We start from the raw sequence: 13,209 nt of genomic DNA, 5'->3' as shown, positions 1-13,209 counted from the left end.
ACGTGGTGTCTTTCTAACAAATGTCAGGTGATAGTGTCTTGGACAGATGTGACAACTGAGGTCTAGTTTAAGGACTTAGCCATTGTCATGAAGCCACCTGTAATTCATTCTGGAGCAAGGTGGGGTTGACATTGATGGGAAGATGGAGGGAGGGAAGATGTGGTGCTCTTGCTGTTTGAGATGCATGGTTTTGGGTGGGATGAGGCTTCAGACTGTATGTGGTAAGGCTTCCCCATTGAAAATTTATCTCTGGGTATTAAATTATGGATGCATTTTACCTTCTTCATATTTTTCTGCATTTCCCAAATTTTTACTTGTAATTAGAATAAAACTACTTGTGTAATATTTAAAATATCTGTTAAAGAAAACATGCCCCACTATCTAACAGTATTTCTGTATGAAAAATGTATCTAAAATGTGGCCTAAATTTCTCTGTCACTGTTTCATCTCAGTCCTGCTTATAAATGAGGAAATGCACACCAGTACCTTCCACTGTTCATAGGGTAGGAAGGAGATAGCTTTTTGTAAGTACTATATTGTATGCAAATGTTGAGAAGCTGAACATGAAACTCTATATTTTTTGTGCCTAAAATTCACAGAGTGTTTTCATCTAGAGTGTCTCCGAGTCAGAGTTTCCCTCCTGAGACCTGATAATCATTAGTGATTTCCCATATAACCAAGTCACAAAGCAGCAAGGACTCTTAAAACCCTTTTGTTCTTTTGATCTTAGGCATTATACATCAAAGAGATGTGTGATGACACTTATGTGTCAAAGTGTTCATTTAAAAAACTATATTATCCTTATGTATGATCAAGTCATTGAGTGATGAGAAATTGATCTCAGAATTTTAGATATGCCAGATAAGATAATAGGGTTCAACATCCTCATTTTATAGGTGAGGGAACTAAGTCCTCAGAAGGAATGTGGTCCTGTGTGTATAATTGGTGTTAAGCTAGTTTGCAGCAGACACAGAATTAGAAATCTGTTCTTTAAGTATATGTTTTAAATCAAGTGTCACATAAGATACATACAGAAGCAGACATAGGTCATAGAATTAGAAATCTTGTGATTCCTAGTCTAGTAATCCTGCCCCTACTCTAACAATATTAATGGTAAGTTATATTTGTGTAGTTTTTTTATAATTTATTTTACACAGTTCTTGCATGTATGATTTCACATAATCCTCATGACTGCCCTTTTTTATTGCAAGTCATGGATGAAGAGATTGGTCCAGGGCTTACCCAAGGTCACAGAGCTGGTCCAGGGAGCATAGAGGGGGAATCGCTGGGGAGGCTGAGTACAGACCTAGGTTCTGTGTTCTGTGCCAAGTCTGAGAACACTGCTCCTTTCACGTGGTACCCAAGGTGGAGGTGGTCACTCAAGTTCACAGGGTGAACGAACCTCACTCTTAGATTTCAGTCCTGCCACTGGCTCAGGTCACCTCCACAGAAAGAAATGCAGTTCTTGATTCTCATCCCATTTTGATATTACTTCTGCATACTTTACATCCTCTTAGGAGGATAAGCTGTCAGACTATCAGTTTTTTGAATTTGCAAGCATCAGATATCAATGCCTTGTTCAGAGCTGTAACAATGGGTTGATTAGCCTAAGTCACAAGGTTTTCACTCTAATAGAACAGAATTCACTCTTCTGAGAGAAAAACCCAACATCTGGGAGAAGGTGCTTCCACATCACATTTTCTTGAACAAATAGTTCAAGTGAAGTGATCACTGTCTGATTGACCCTGATCCATGAAATAGTAGAAAAAATACCTTTTGGATTCATAAAGCTGAAGGGGGCATTAGTCTGCTAGGGCTGCCATACAAAGACCACAGAGCAGGTGACTCAAACAACAGAAACGTATTTCCTCACAGCCCTGTGGCTGGAAGTCTGAGGTCAAGACGTCAGTAGGGTTGGTTTCCTCTCGGGTCTCTCTCCTTGGCTTGGAGATGCCGTCTTCTCTCAGTGTCTCACATGGACTTCCCTCTGTTTGCCTGTGTCCTGATTTCCTCTTCTTATAAGAACTCCAGTCTGTTAGATTAGGACCCACCTGTATGACTTCATTTTAGTTTTATTGCCTCTTTAAAGATACTGTCTCCAAACAGTCACATTCTGAGCTACGGTGGTGTTTAGGACTTCAACATGTAAAATTGTAGGGGACACAGTTCAGCTCAAAGAATGAATGCCTGTCATCTACTCTGTTCTGTGATGAAGCAGGCCAGGTTGAAGTTTTTTGAAATTTCTTTGTTCCCAGTGTGCAACAGAGATGTCATTTTGTCTATTCATGAAATCACCTAATAGAGCCCAGAAGTTATAAAATCCTCATATCTGAGCTCTGGGAGCCTGGACCCGTTTGAATAGATGGAAGAGGCACTTAGCATCCACATGGCCTTGTGTCCTCCAAGATCTCTAAGCCTCAGGTCCTCAGCTGTGTGTGGAGCAGGGATTACAGCCCTGCCGGCTTCTTAACACTCATTACAGGGATCAGATGAGAGAGCAGATGCTTAAGGGCATTGAAATATAAAGTGTTTTACAGTATAAAAGTCGGATCAATTTTTAAAAGGGTGTAGACAGAAGACTTGCCTTCCAGTAATAAAAAATACACCCATAGTTTAAGTAGCATTAGAGACTCTAAATCAGGGGTCCCCGACTCCTGGGCTAGACTGTTATGGTCCGTGGGCTGTTAGGGACTGGGCCATATGGCAGGAGGTGAGTGGTGTGCAAAGGAGCAAACTTCAGCTGCTGCCCCCATTGCTCACTTTGCACCTGAATCTCCTCTTTCTCGCCCTGTCTGTGGAAAAAGTGTCTTCCAGAAACTGGGTCCCTGGTGCCAAAAAGGTTGGGGACCACTGCTCTAAACAATTAAAGTGTATTTATAATAATATATTTTAAAACACATGGCTTATCTAATGCTACAAAATTTAAAAACTTTTTTAAAATACTTTTTTAAAATTTATGAACTAAAGATAAATCACTCTCCACTCCTGTCATCACACAGCTCCCCCCCAAGGTGGAGCCCCAGCACCACTGTTGACTGTTCTGTTGAGATGTTCTGTGTATCAGGAAGAAAATTCCTGTTTCTAAGCACAAATGATAGCTATTCTTTCTTTTTTCACTCAGTGTTGTATCTCAGATTATATCAATGCATATGGTTATCTCATTCTTTTTAATGACTACATGTGTGTGTGTATTAGTCTCTCAGTCGTGTCCGACTCTTTGTGACCCCATGGACTGTAGCCCACCAGGCTCCTTTGTCCGTGGGATTCTCCAGGCAAGAACGTAGTATTATGCTTTCTCCATTTTGTACTCCTTATTTTCAATGCTTGTCAATAAGAGTTTATAAAATACAGGGAATACAGCCTGATACTAACATCCAAATTTGTTGTGCTCATTTTATGCGTGAAAATGAGAAACCCTTGGGCAGAGAGTATTAATAGATTTCCCAGCCTCTTTGTCACCTGGTTTTTAATTTCTCTCCAGGCTTTGAGTCAGTAAAATGATTTTACTTGTCAATTTACTCTAGTGATAAAGCATATCTGTGAATCAGAATGATCAGAACTCAAGTGTATCTACGGGTTGTTTGGCATTAAGTCCGCCCCAATGAAGGTTTTAATGGGGCTACTTCCTCCATTGAATAAATACACCCCTGGTTTTTCCTATTGTGCCTCTAGTAGTGATAAGATTTGCTTCACGTGAAGCAGTGGACCTAAGAATGTGTTGCCTTAGAAGAAGGAGTTTAAAACTCATAAATATGTGTTTTTTGTCTTTTTTCCCCCTCAGGTGCACTCTGAAAGAAAATAACCAGATATCACTCACAGTGACCATGTGGTAATGAATATTATGAATAACAAGTGGACAACCATCAGCCTTCACAATTTCTAAGTTGACTCTGTGCTTCTACCATGAGTTCATGTCTATTCCAAAGGCATTTTTCCAATAGGTTTCTGCACTGCATAAATTATATTATACTTTTTTTACACCAGCAACAGATATTTACATATTACAAATATTAATCTATAATTTTTTCTCCAGCTTCACTCAGTGAGTTCAAGCTCTTGCAAAAGGATTTCTTATGCTTATTTATATGTAATACTATTTTCTTTTTTATCCAAATCAGAGGTGCAGGCCACCAGTAAGAGCTGGTTTTGTGTCTTGAGAGATTCTGGAGCCAAACTCATTTTCTAACATTTGAGACGAAGTTCTCACAGATTTTTTTTTTTTTTTCTGTTCCCAGAATTACATATTACTTTCTAATTATATTAGGGATTCTTGAAGACTGTGTGATGATGCCGTTTTGTATCACCACTTCCTTTAACAGAACTACTATCCATTTTCCACTCAAAGACCTCTGGTTAAAATACGACAGAGAAAAGTAATAGGAAAAACATACAGTAATGTAGTTTAAATAACATTATAGGAGAGAGATGTGTCACCCTCCAAAAAACATATGGTTAAAATACAAAAGGACAATATTGTACGTTCGTCCCCTGCATTGCAGGCAGATTCTTTACCACTGAACCACTGGGGAAGCCCTCTAAAATAGAAGGAAGAGAAAATATTCTTTATCAAAGTAGGAACCCTTCCAGGGGATTTGCTAATGAAGGACAGACATGTTCTAGACTGTCTTCTAGATAGAAGATTTTATTTTATTTTATTTTATTTTTAAGATTTTATTTTTTACATTAAAAAAATTGTGGTAAAATATATATATAACATAATACCATATAACCATTTTTAATCACACAATTTGGTGGCATTAATCACACTCACAGTATTGTTAGCCTTCATTCTCTGTTATATTCTTCCTATTCAATGTGTTATTTCTGCAGAGTCATTTTGATAAGTTTCATTTTTCTAAAAGTGGATCTGTTTCTCGTGCTTTTTGAGCTTGATTGACACAAATTTATTCACAATATCTTACATGTTTAATCTCTGAAGATCTCTGTGTTCTTTTGGCCTCTTAATTTTCTTTGAACCTTCTCTTTTTTATGAGTAATCTTGTATAACTTTTTCCTTTTTTCAAAGAATCAACTTTTTGCTGGATTGATGCTCTGTTTTTCTTTCTAGTTCATCATATCATTCTTTCTTTCAACTTTTCCTTTTTGAGATTTTTTTCTCTAAATTCTTAAATTGCAAACAGATTAATAACATCATTATTTTTCTAACCTAAGTTATATAAAACTGACATTTTTTCTGAGATCCACTTTAGCTACAGCCTACAAGTTTTGATACACCAATCAACAGCCAAAGTATTATGTATTTTCCAATTCCTAATTTAATTCATTAACTATATCTTTTACCCATGAGTTATTTATAAGTATAATGTTCTCTAAATTTCAAATGCCAATGGATTTTTTTCTATTAGATTGAACATGTGGAACTGCTAACATTCAGCCTTTTGTATAAAATGGCACTTTCATGTGTTTCAACATAATAGTTTTCTTTTGTTATTAATATATAGCTTAATTTCATTTTGGCCAGACAACATTAGGTTACGGATTTTAAACCAAAAGTAATGATATTCACACAAAAAGTCCTTATTTCCACCATTTTATATTTTATTTAGGGATTTTAAAATGTTATAAGTACATGTGTAACCAGTAATTTTCAAATAAAAATCCTCCCTAAGTACTGGAATATTTTCTGATACATGTTGCAGGCTGGTTCTCTGGAATTAGACTCAGATTGAGTTTAGTGCTGGGATGTTTATCAGGGCTGCCCTTGGAATCAACACCGTGGAATCAGGAGGGAAGAATCGGGATAGGGCAGAAGGAAAGATCAAGCTGGATCACTGGCTGGATGACCTTAGCTGATCCCATGGGGCATCGGGAGTGAAGATGGCCCTTCAGGGTTGTCCTGACACATTCAATGGCCGGTCTTTATATCTCCACCTGGAAGGATTATTGCATGCAACCTGGTGGTTGAAGGTTGCCCACTGGCAGCACCCCCAGCAGCCAGGCAATGAGTCCTTGAAGGGAGGTCTGAACAGCACATCTCCATGTCCCCCCACATCCTGTGTCACAGCTCTAAGGTAGGTGATGAAGATGTCCTGTGGGGGAAACTCTTGATGACTGATGTGTAAGTCAAAATGATGAGTTAGTGATTCTCCTCAATACCCTCTGGTTTAAAAAATAGAGGAGAAGGTCCATGAAGGGGAGAAATCTCATCTTCTAGGCTCAGCTCAGTCGTCACCTCTTCTAGGAAGTCACTGTAAGATCAGTCATCATCCTAGGTAACTCGTCTTTCTGTAGGACCCTGAGCGCCTCTCGTTTGTTAAACTGAACCATACTTGGTTAGTGTCCTATTGTCATCAGTGCGGTGATTCTTAAACAAGGGGCCTGTTCTTTCCATTTTACACAGGTTATGTAAACTATGTAGCCTGCCCTGACTATGAGTATTCATATGGTTTGTTTTCTCACTAAACTAAGTGAGAAAAAGACTTGGAACTGTGCCCTATTCACTTTTTAATTATATCTTTCAGCACAGTATCTGTTACATAGGGGGTGCTCAGTAAATGTTTTCTGAATGAGTAAATGATGACTGAGAACAAACCTTCATTTTCAACTTTATAATTTTGGAATTCTAAGAAGTAGCCTGGGATAACAGAAAGCCCTGGTTTTGGAGTCAGTCACACTGATCTACCTGTTAGGTCTTTCTCTGCTCTCACCAGCAGTGTGGGTATCCGAAGAATGTACTGTCCAGAGTGGGACACTTGAGAGTGAAAGGAAAGCAGTAACCATCCAGAGTGCCAGGGAAATAAACTGGCACCATCTTTGACAAAATGGACTATGGACACCCTTCAGCCATGTAGCTTTAGTCTAAAAATAATTCTGTGCATGTATTTATATAGATCCTATTCTTGAATCAGCAGCATGGTCCTGGTGTTAAAGAGGGGTGTCTAGAAACACAACAGGTTTTTTTAAATCAAGGTTTCATATATACATTATTAATTTTAATTTTAAAACAGAATATGGATTAACTGAGTTTTTGTTTTTTAAACCTAATGTTCTAAGGATTTTTTTTTTTTTCAGGACTAAACCAGCAGTATGTTGAAAACTGGGGGAAATACATATTTATTTGAGTTTAGACCTAAAAAATAACATTACTAGAAGGAATAACATGCCCCAGCCCTAAGAGACCTTCGTCTATACACCAGAACCATGTGACCTGCCATAATCAAATTGGGATTGTGTGATATTTTTAAGAAGAACAAGGTTAAGACTTAGACACACTAAGAATGTTCTACACGGAGTTTACATTGGAGGGTTCTGACTAACTTCACTCTTTCACTCAGCAACAATGCTCACAATTATCCACCTGATAGGTGGAGGCTTTGTGTATTCCAAACCAGTGTTTGATCCAATAGTTAATCACATTTAATTCTGGAGGACATTATGTGAAAAACAGTTTTTAAATTACATTTTGCAGACTACCTAGACAAAAAAATGAGTCTCTGAGATGGAGTTTATATCACATTAGAACTTTTGTAAGTAAATAACAATAAACAGTAGATTGAGGATTTTTAAACCCTACATTTGGCAACAATAAAAATTTTTAAAAATCCATGAGTTTATACTTATTCCAATAAGACATAAAATAGACAGGACTAAGGGAAATTTATTTTTTACTGTAGGAAGGCAACTCACAAATGTAGACAGATTGATAGAAAAGTACCATATGGGAGCCATTGTCATAAATAATTCAGACAAAATTCATCATTGACTGAACATATGTTGAGTGTTTGGGGGTTGGAAGAGACACAGCATTTTCATGGACTCAAAATATCTTCTCAGATTAATTCTTTAGGGAAGAATTATATTTTTAAAGTGGAAAAATCAGACAAACAACAGGCTAAGCAAGTAGCTAGAGTAAATATTAATAGTGAACCTACTGACACCCTTGGCTTTTTTTTTTTTCTTGTTTCTTTAAAAATATACATAAGTATGGTTGACTTACACTGTTGTGTTAATGTCTGCTGTACAGCAGTGATTCAGTTATACATATACATGCATTCTTTCCATGTAGGTTTAATAAGCAGGGTGACAATATACAGCCTTGTCATACTGCTTTACCAATTTTGACCCAGGCAGTTGTTCCATGTCCAGTTCTAACTGTTGCTTCTTGACCTGCATACAGGTTTCTCAGGAGACAGGTAAGGTGGTCTGGTACTCCCATCTCTTTAAGTTTTCCAGTTTGTTGTGATCTACACAGTCAAAGGCTTTAGCATAGTCAATGAAGCAGAAGTAGATATTTTTCTGAGCAGAAACCATAAGGCCCACAAATCCTGGAAATGGGCTTCCTGGTCCTTTACAGGAAAACTCTGCCCACCCTGCCCTGGGTCTCTGCTGTTCTAAGTGCATCCTGTGGACCAGCAACATCGGCTGGCCTGTGAGGCTGTTAGAACACAAAATCTTGTCTCTACCCACTACTGACTCAGAATCTCTAGAACCCAGGTGAGTCCTGCTCACAGTACAGGTTGGGAAGTGCTGGTTTAGAGGCCCTGCTCAGGTCATCCTGCGTTTGCACCCTCCCCCAGGTGCAGACAGCCAGAGAGGACCAGGGCATGTGGCCACCTGGAGCCCCGCCCACTCCAGGCGGTGCTGGGAGTACCTGGACCCTGTTCCCAGCACCAGTGCAGGCCTCCCTCCTGGGGCCCATCTTCCAGCCCGACAGGTGGTCAAGATTCAGCTGTTTATGGGGCAGAAGAGGGTGGCCTGAGCTTGGACTTGAAGGCTGGAGGTGCTCTTGCTTGAGCAGCAGATTCCTCAGGGCACAGAGAAGATCAGAGCCAGAGGTGGGAAGAACAGGGGGAGGGCTGGGGGCTGGGTCAGCCCCTCCCTCTGCTGTCCTGCCTTCTAGCTCCAAACTCCAGGGTCCAGGAACCCCAGCCTGCCATGTGGTTATGAGGGTGTATTTGACAGTGGGTTAGCTTGATTTATAACTTTTAAATATTTAAACATAAAGGATGGGCTTCATTATACTCTTGACCCAGGGCCCACAGATGTGAGTGGCAGGTCTGTTAAATGCTTCTCAGAATGTTCTCAGAGGACCCCCTGCATCCCAATCCACTGGGATGTTGGATCAGACCTTTGGGGCTGGAGCCTAGGACTCTGCATTCTGACCCCTCCCCTGGTGACTCTGATCCACAGCAGAGCTACAGGAGCACTTGTAATGGAGAAAGGTGGGGCATGGAGTGGAGCTGCCCTGAGTGTCGGGAAGTGTCAGAAGAGAGGGAGGTCCCAGGTCAGAGGAAGGTGCTGACTACAAGCTCACACCTTCCTGCTTCTCTCATGATTCTCCTCACAACCTAGCCTGACCCCACCTCTGGGAGTTGGCCACAGGGAGAAGCTGCTAGAATGGGGCAAGGGTGTCCTCCTGCCAACCGTGGAGTCCTCGGGGGCTGCTCTGCAGAAGGAAGGACCTGAGTCAGGGGCTATAGGAGCAAAGGGGCTGCGGGCGCCTGGAGGGACCACACGGACCCACCCAGGGAGTCAGGCTGAAGCCGCTGAGCAGGTCTTTGGGCAGGGAGACCTCCTGGTCCCATGGGACACAGGTGGAGCGGGGACAGACTGTGCAGTTCCACCGGGGCTCAGGTGCCGCATCTGTCAGTAATCTTATGACCTCTAGCAAGGTCCTTAAGCTCTTGTAAGATGGGGGTCCTAACATCCTAGTACCCTCTGAGTTTGTGTTAAAATTAAACATGATGGGTCTTTCGTTCAGGCCCACAAGGCTGGTAGGATGAGCAAGTGTGGCTTTTGCCAGGAAGCTCTGTAGCCACCGACGAGCCCAGAAGTAGCATGGAAACAGTGTAAGAAAGCCCATTTGGGCACAGCCCTCAAGGCCAACCCTTTTGGATGCACTTCTCATGCCAAGAGAATTGTGCTCGAAAAAATAGGGGTTGAAGCCAAACATCCAAATTCTGCCATCAGGAAATGTGTCAGGGCTCAGTTCACCAAGAATGGCAAAAAATCACAGCCTTTTGTACCCAGTGATGGTTGCTTGAATTTTATTGAGGAAAATGATGAAGTTCTGGTTGCTGGATTTGGTTCCAAAGGTCATGCTGTTGGTGACATTCCTGGAGTCTGTTTTAAGGTTGTCAAAGTAGCCAGTGTCTTTTTTGGTCTTCTACAAAGGCAAGAAGGAAAGACCAAGATCATAAATTTTGATGATGAAAGAATTATAGTAATAAATTTTCATATACAAAAAAAAATTAAATGTGATATGATAGTTAAGTAAAACCACATCCTTGTCACACAGAGCCAAACAAGGGTCAGCTGCTGTTTATTGGGATGCTTATTACATTACACCTCTGCATTTCTTGATGCTTGATATTATAGGCACTTATCACTGCCTGTGTTCAATCATGTCTGACTCTTTGTGCCCCTATGACTGTACCCCACCAGGCTCCTCTGTTCATGAGATTTTCCAGGCAAGATTACAATACCAGAGAGGGTTGCTGTTTCCTCCCCCAGGGCTTCTTCCCGACCCAGGTATCGATCTTGTGGCTCCATTGTCTCCTGCATTGGCAGGCAGATTCTTTATGACTGAGCCTGGGAATTACCTGTCACTGACTTTAAGATCAGGTCCCTCAAGGCCCCAGGGGGTGCTAGTGGTAAGGAATCCATCTGCCAGTGCAGGAGACCCAAGAGAATCAGGTTCATTCCCTGGGTGGGGAAGATCCCCTGGAGGAGGAAATGGCAACCCACTCCAGTATTCCTGCCTGGGAAATCCCATCCTCTGTCCATGGGGTCCCAAAGAGTCATCACAACTGAGCACACACACACACCTCAGATCCCAGGCACAGGATGGTTCCAGTCACAGCTGTGTGCCACACCCATGCTTGGCCAGTCACCTGTAGCTCCCTGAACTTCCCTGCACAGGAGCAACTCCTGAAGTTACTGCTGAGCTGCTCATCCTATATAGTTCCCAGGATTGCCCTACTAGCAAGCCACACCTTGGGAATCCTGCTCATAGGTTTGTGATGAACTAGGGTGGGGCTTGTATGAAATCTCCTGAGACAACCATATCATACTGAAAATCACCACCAGGGCGCAGGAAAATCCAGGCATCCAGGTGAGAAGCGTGGAAAGGCTGTGCATTGAGGGGCCAGGAAGGCCTCAGAGTGGGCAAAAGGGGTCACAGGCCCCCACCCCAACTACACCCTGTACACAGAAACATACACACCTGCTCCTGCAAAATTACTCTGTTTACTCTGCTTCCTCATCCGGGTAGAGTTCTTTATATCCTCAATATGGCAAAGGGCAGCGGTTTGTAAACTTGGCTACAAATTCAAATCACCAGGGGAGCTCTGTAAAATCCCAGTGCTGAAGCCTCATCTCAGTTAAATCACAATCTTAGGGGAGGGGACACAGAAATCAGCACTTTTTAAAACCTCACAGGTGATTCCACCCTGCAGCCAAATGAGAACCACTATTGGAGGCAGAAGATCTCATTTCTTCCCAAATGGCAGCTGCTGTCTTTGCTAGAAAGTGTGGAAAAAAAAAAAAAAAAAGTGTGAAAAAGCATTAAGTCGCTCAGCTGTGTCTGACTCTTCGTGACTTTATGAACTATAGCCCACGAGAATTCCATGGAATTCTCCAGGCAAGAATACTGGAGTGGGTAGCCATTCCCATCTCCAGGGAATCTTACCAACCCAGGGATCAAACCCAGGTCTCCTACACTGCAGCCAGATTCTTTACCATTTGAGCCACCAGGAAAAACAGAAACAGTTTGATTTCTTATTTTGTTACCGTTTCTCCCAAGTGAGACCCCCCAACCCTCGACAGGAGGTGGGGCTCCTTCTGATAGAGGGGTGTGCGTGTGTGTGCACATGCTCAGTCAGTCATATCCGACTCTGTGGCCCCATGGACTGCAGCTTGCCAGGATCCTCTGTCAATGGGATTTCCCAGGCAGGAATATTGGAGTGGGTTGCCATGTTCTGCTCCAGGGGGTCTTACTGACCCAGGGATCAACACAAGTGTCCTGCATTGGCAGGCGGGATATTTATTGCTGAGCCACCTGGGAAGTCCCTCTTCCAGGTGTGGCTCGTGCCAGTAGAATGTGCTCTAGAGGACACTGTTTCCTTTGAAAACCCTCCACAGTGCTGCTGAATGTGATTCCTGTCAACTGGGGGTCAGGGGTGTTCTCATAGGACCGGCTCAGCTGTGCTGCCGGTGGCTCCAGATTGTAGTGCCGGGCTCAGCATCTCTGCATTAGACACCTCAATGACATCTTGAATCACAGTGCTGGGGGCAATAATCCTGCACTTGGCCCTCTGAGCTGAGGTGTCCACGCAGCCGTTTCACACCAGGGAGTCTTGTTTGCTGGGCCGAGTGTGACGCATCTTCATGAAGCACCCTGTGAGCAAGTGAAACTCAACTTAGCACAAAAGGCGTGACAAAAAGTTAGACTTTATTTTATTTCCAAGGTTCTACTTTTACTCCCAGGGAGTTGTTGATGGGCTTTGTTGGTGACTGTTTCATCACAGCCCAGCCTCATGGAATATTAAGGGCCCTGACTTACCTTTAATGACTGTTTCCTTTGTTAGCTGTGGAGATAATCCTGATGAAGAAAAAGAGACCAATTTCTCTTCTGTTCCTGAAGATCCGAAAGGGAAGGTATTGATATAATGAGTTTTATTTTGTTGTTGTTGTTGTTTTTAACCCATAAGGTAGCTCCCTCTTGTCTGGGGCTTGATGTTGCTCCTGAAATAAATGGGAGCCCCTGGCATCCTTCATTTGAGGAAGACAACTGGGTATTATTTAAATAGGAAAGGAAAGGACCTATGCATCAGGGTGCACAGAGAACCAGGTCTAGGCTCTCAGGTGACAGGCTAAGATGGCCTCATCACTATGGAAACAGTGTGTCTATGCTTGTGAGACAGAGGGAAGTAGGTGGGTACAGATATTGAGAAAAACAGATTCCCACAAAAACTGGTTTGAACCAGTTAAAATCAAGATAGTTTTGAGTATGGTCTGGTCTCTGACTTCTAACTCATTTTACCTTCATTGTAACACTAAAATTCACTCCCCTCTTGCCACAACAGGTGCTTTAATAGTTCCAAGGCTGACCATAGAAGGCCAAAAAGTGAAGGGGGGAGGAGTCTGTCTGCTCACCATTCAAAAGCCAATAAAGAGGCCAGGTTGGTGGAAAGGAATATTTGGTTTATTTTGGATGCAGGTGTGTGTGTTGGGGGAAGGGTGGATGCC

General features: G+C 42.2%; 1 protein-coding gene and 1 pseudogene across 1 annotated transcript in view; both read left to right on the top strand.

The window, feature by feature from the left end:
- The window catches only part of LOC147361939 (ATP-binding cassette sub-family C member 4-like), a 185,959-nt gene extending 178,397 nt beyond the window's left edge, over window positions 1–7,562 (top strand). Inside the window, 2 exon segments of the mRNA XM_086330259.1 lie at window positions 3,782–3,853; window positions 3,855–7,562. Coding sequence (XP_086186385.1) covers window positions 3,782–3,853; window positions 3,855–3,941 — 159 coding nt within the window. The 3' untranslated portion in view covers window positions 3,942–7,562.
- A 1,627-nt stretch (window positions 7,563–9,189) lies between these two features.
- On the top strand, window positions 9,190–10,170 carry LOC147361938 (small ribosomal subunit protein uS12 pseudogene; annotated as a pseudogene).
- The last annotated feature ends 3,039 nt before the right edge of the window (window positions 10,171–13,209 follow it).

Source organism: Bos grunniens, chromosome 12, assembly GCF_055505025.1.
Source record: "Bos grunniens cultivar Pamir isolate PY7600 chromosome 12, Bosgru_T2T1.0, whole genome shotgun sequence".
Taxonomy (NCBI): Eukaryota; Metazoa; Chordata; class Mammalia; order Artiodactyla; family Bovidae; genus Bos; species Bos grunniens.
This window is presented reverse-complemented; position numbering and strand designations above follow the sequence as displayed.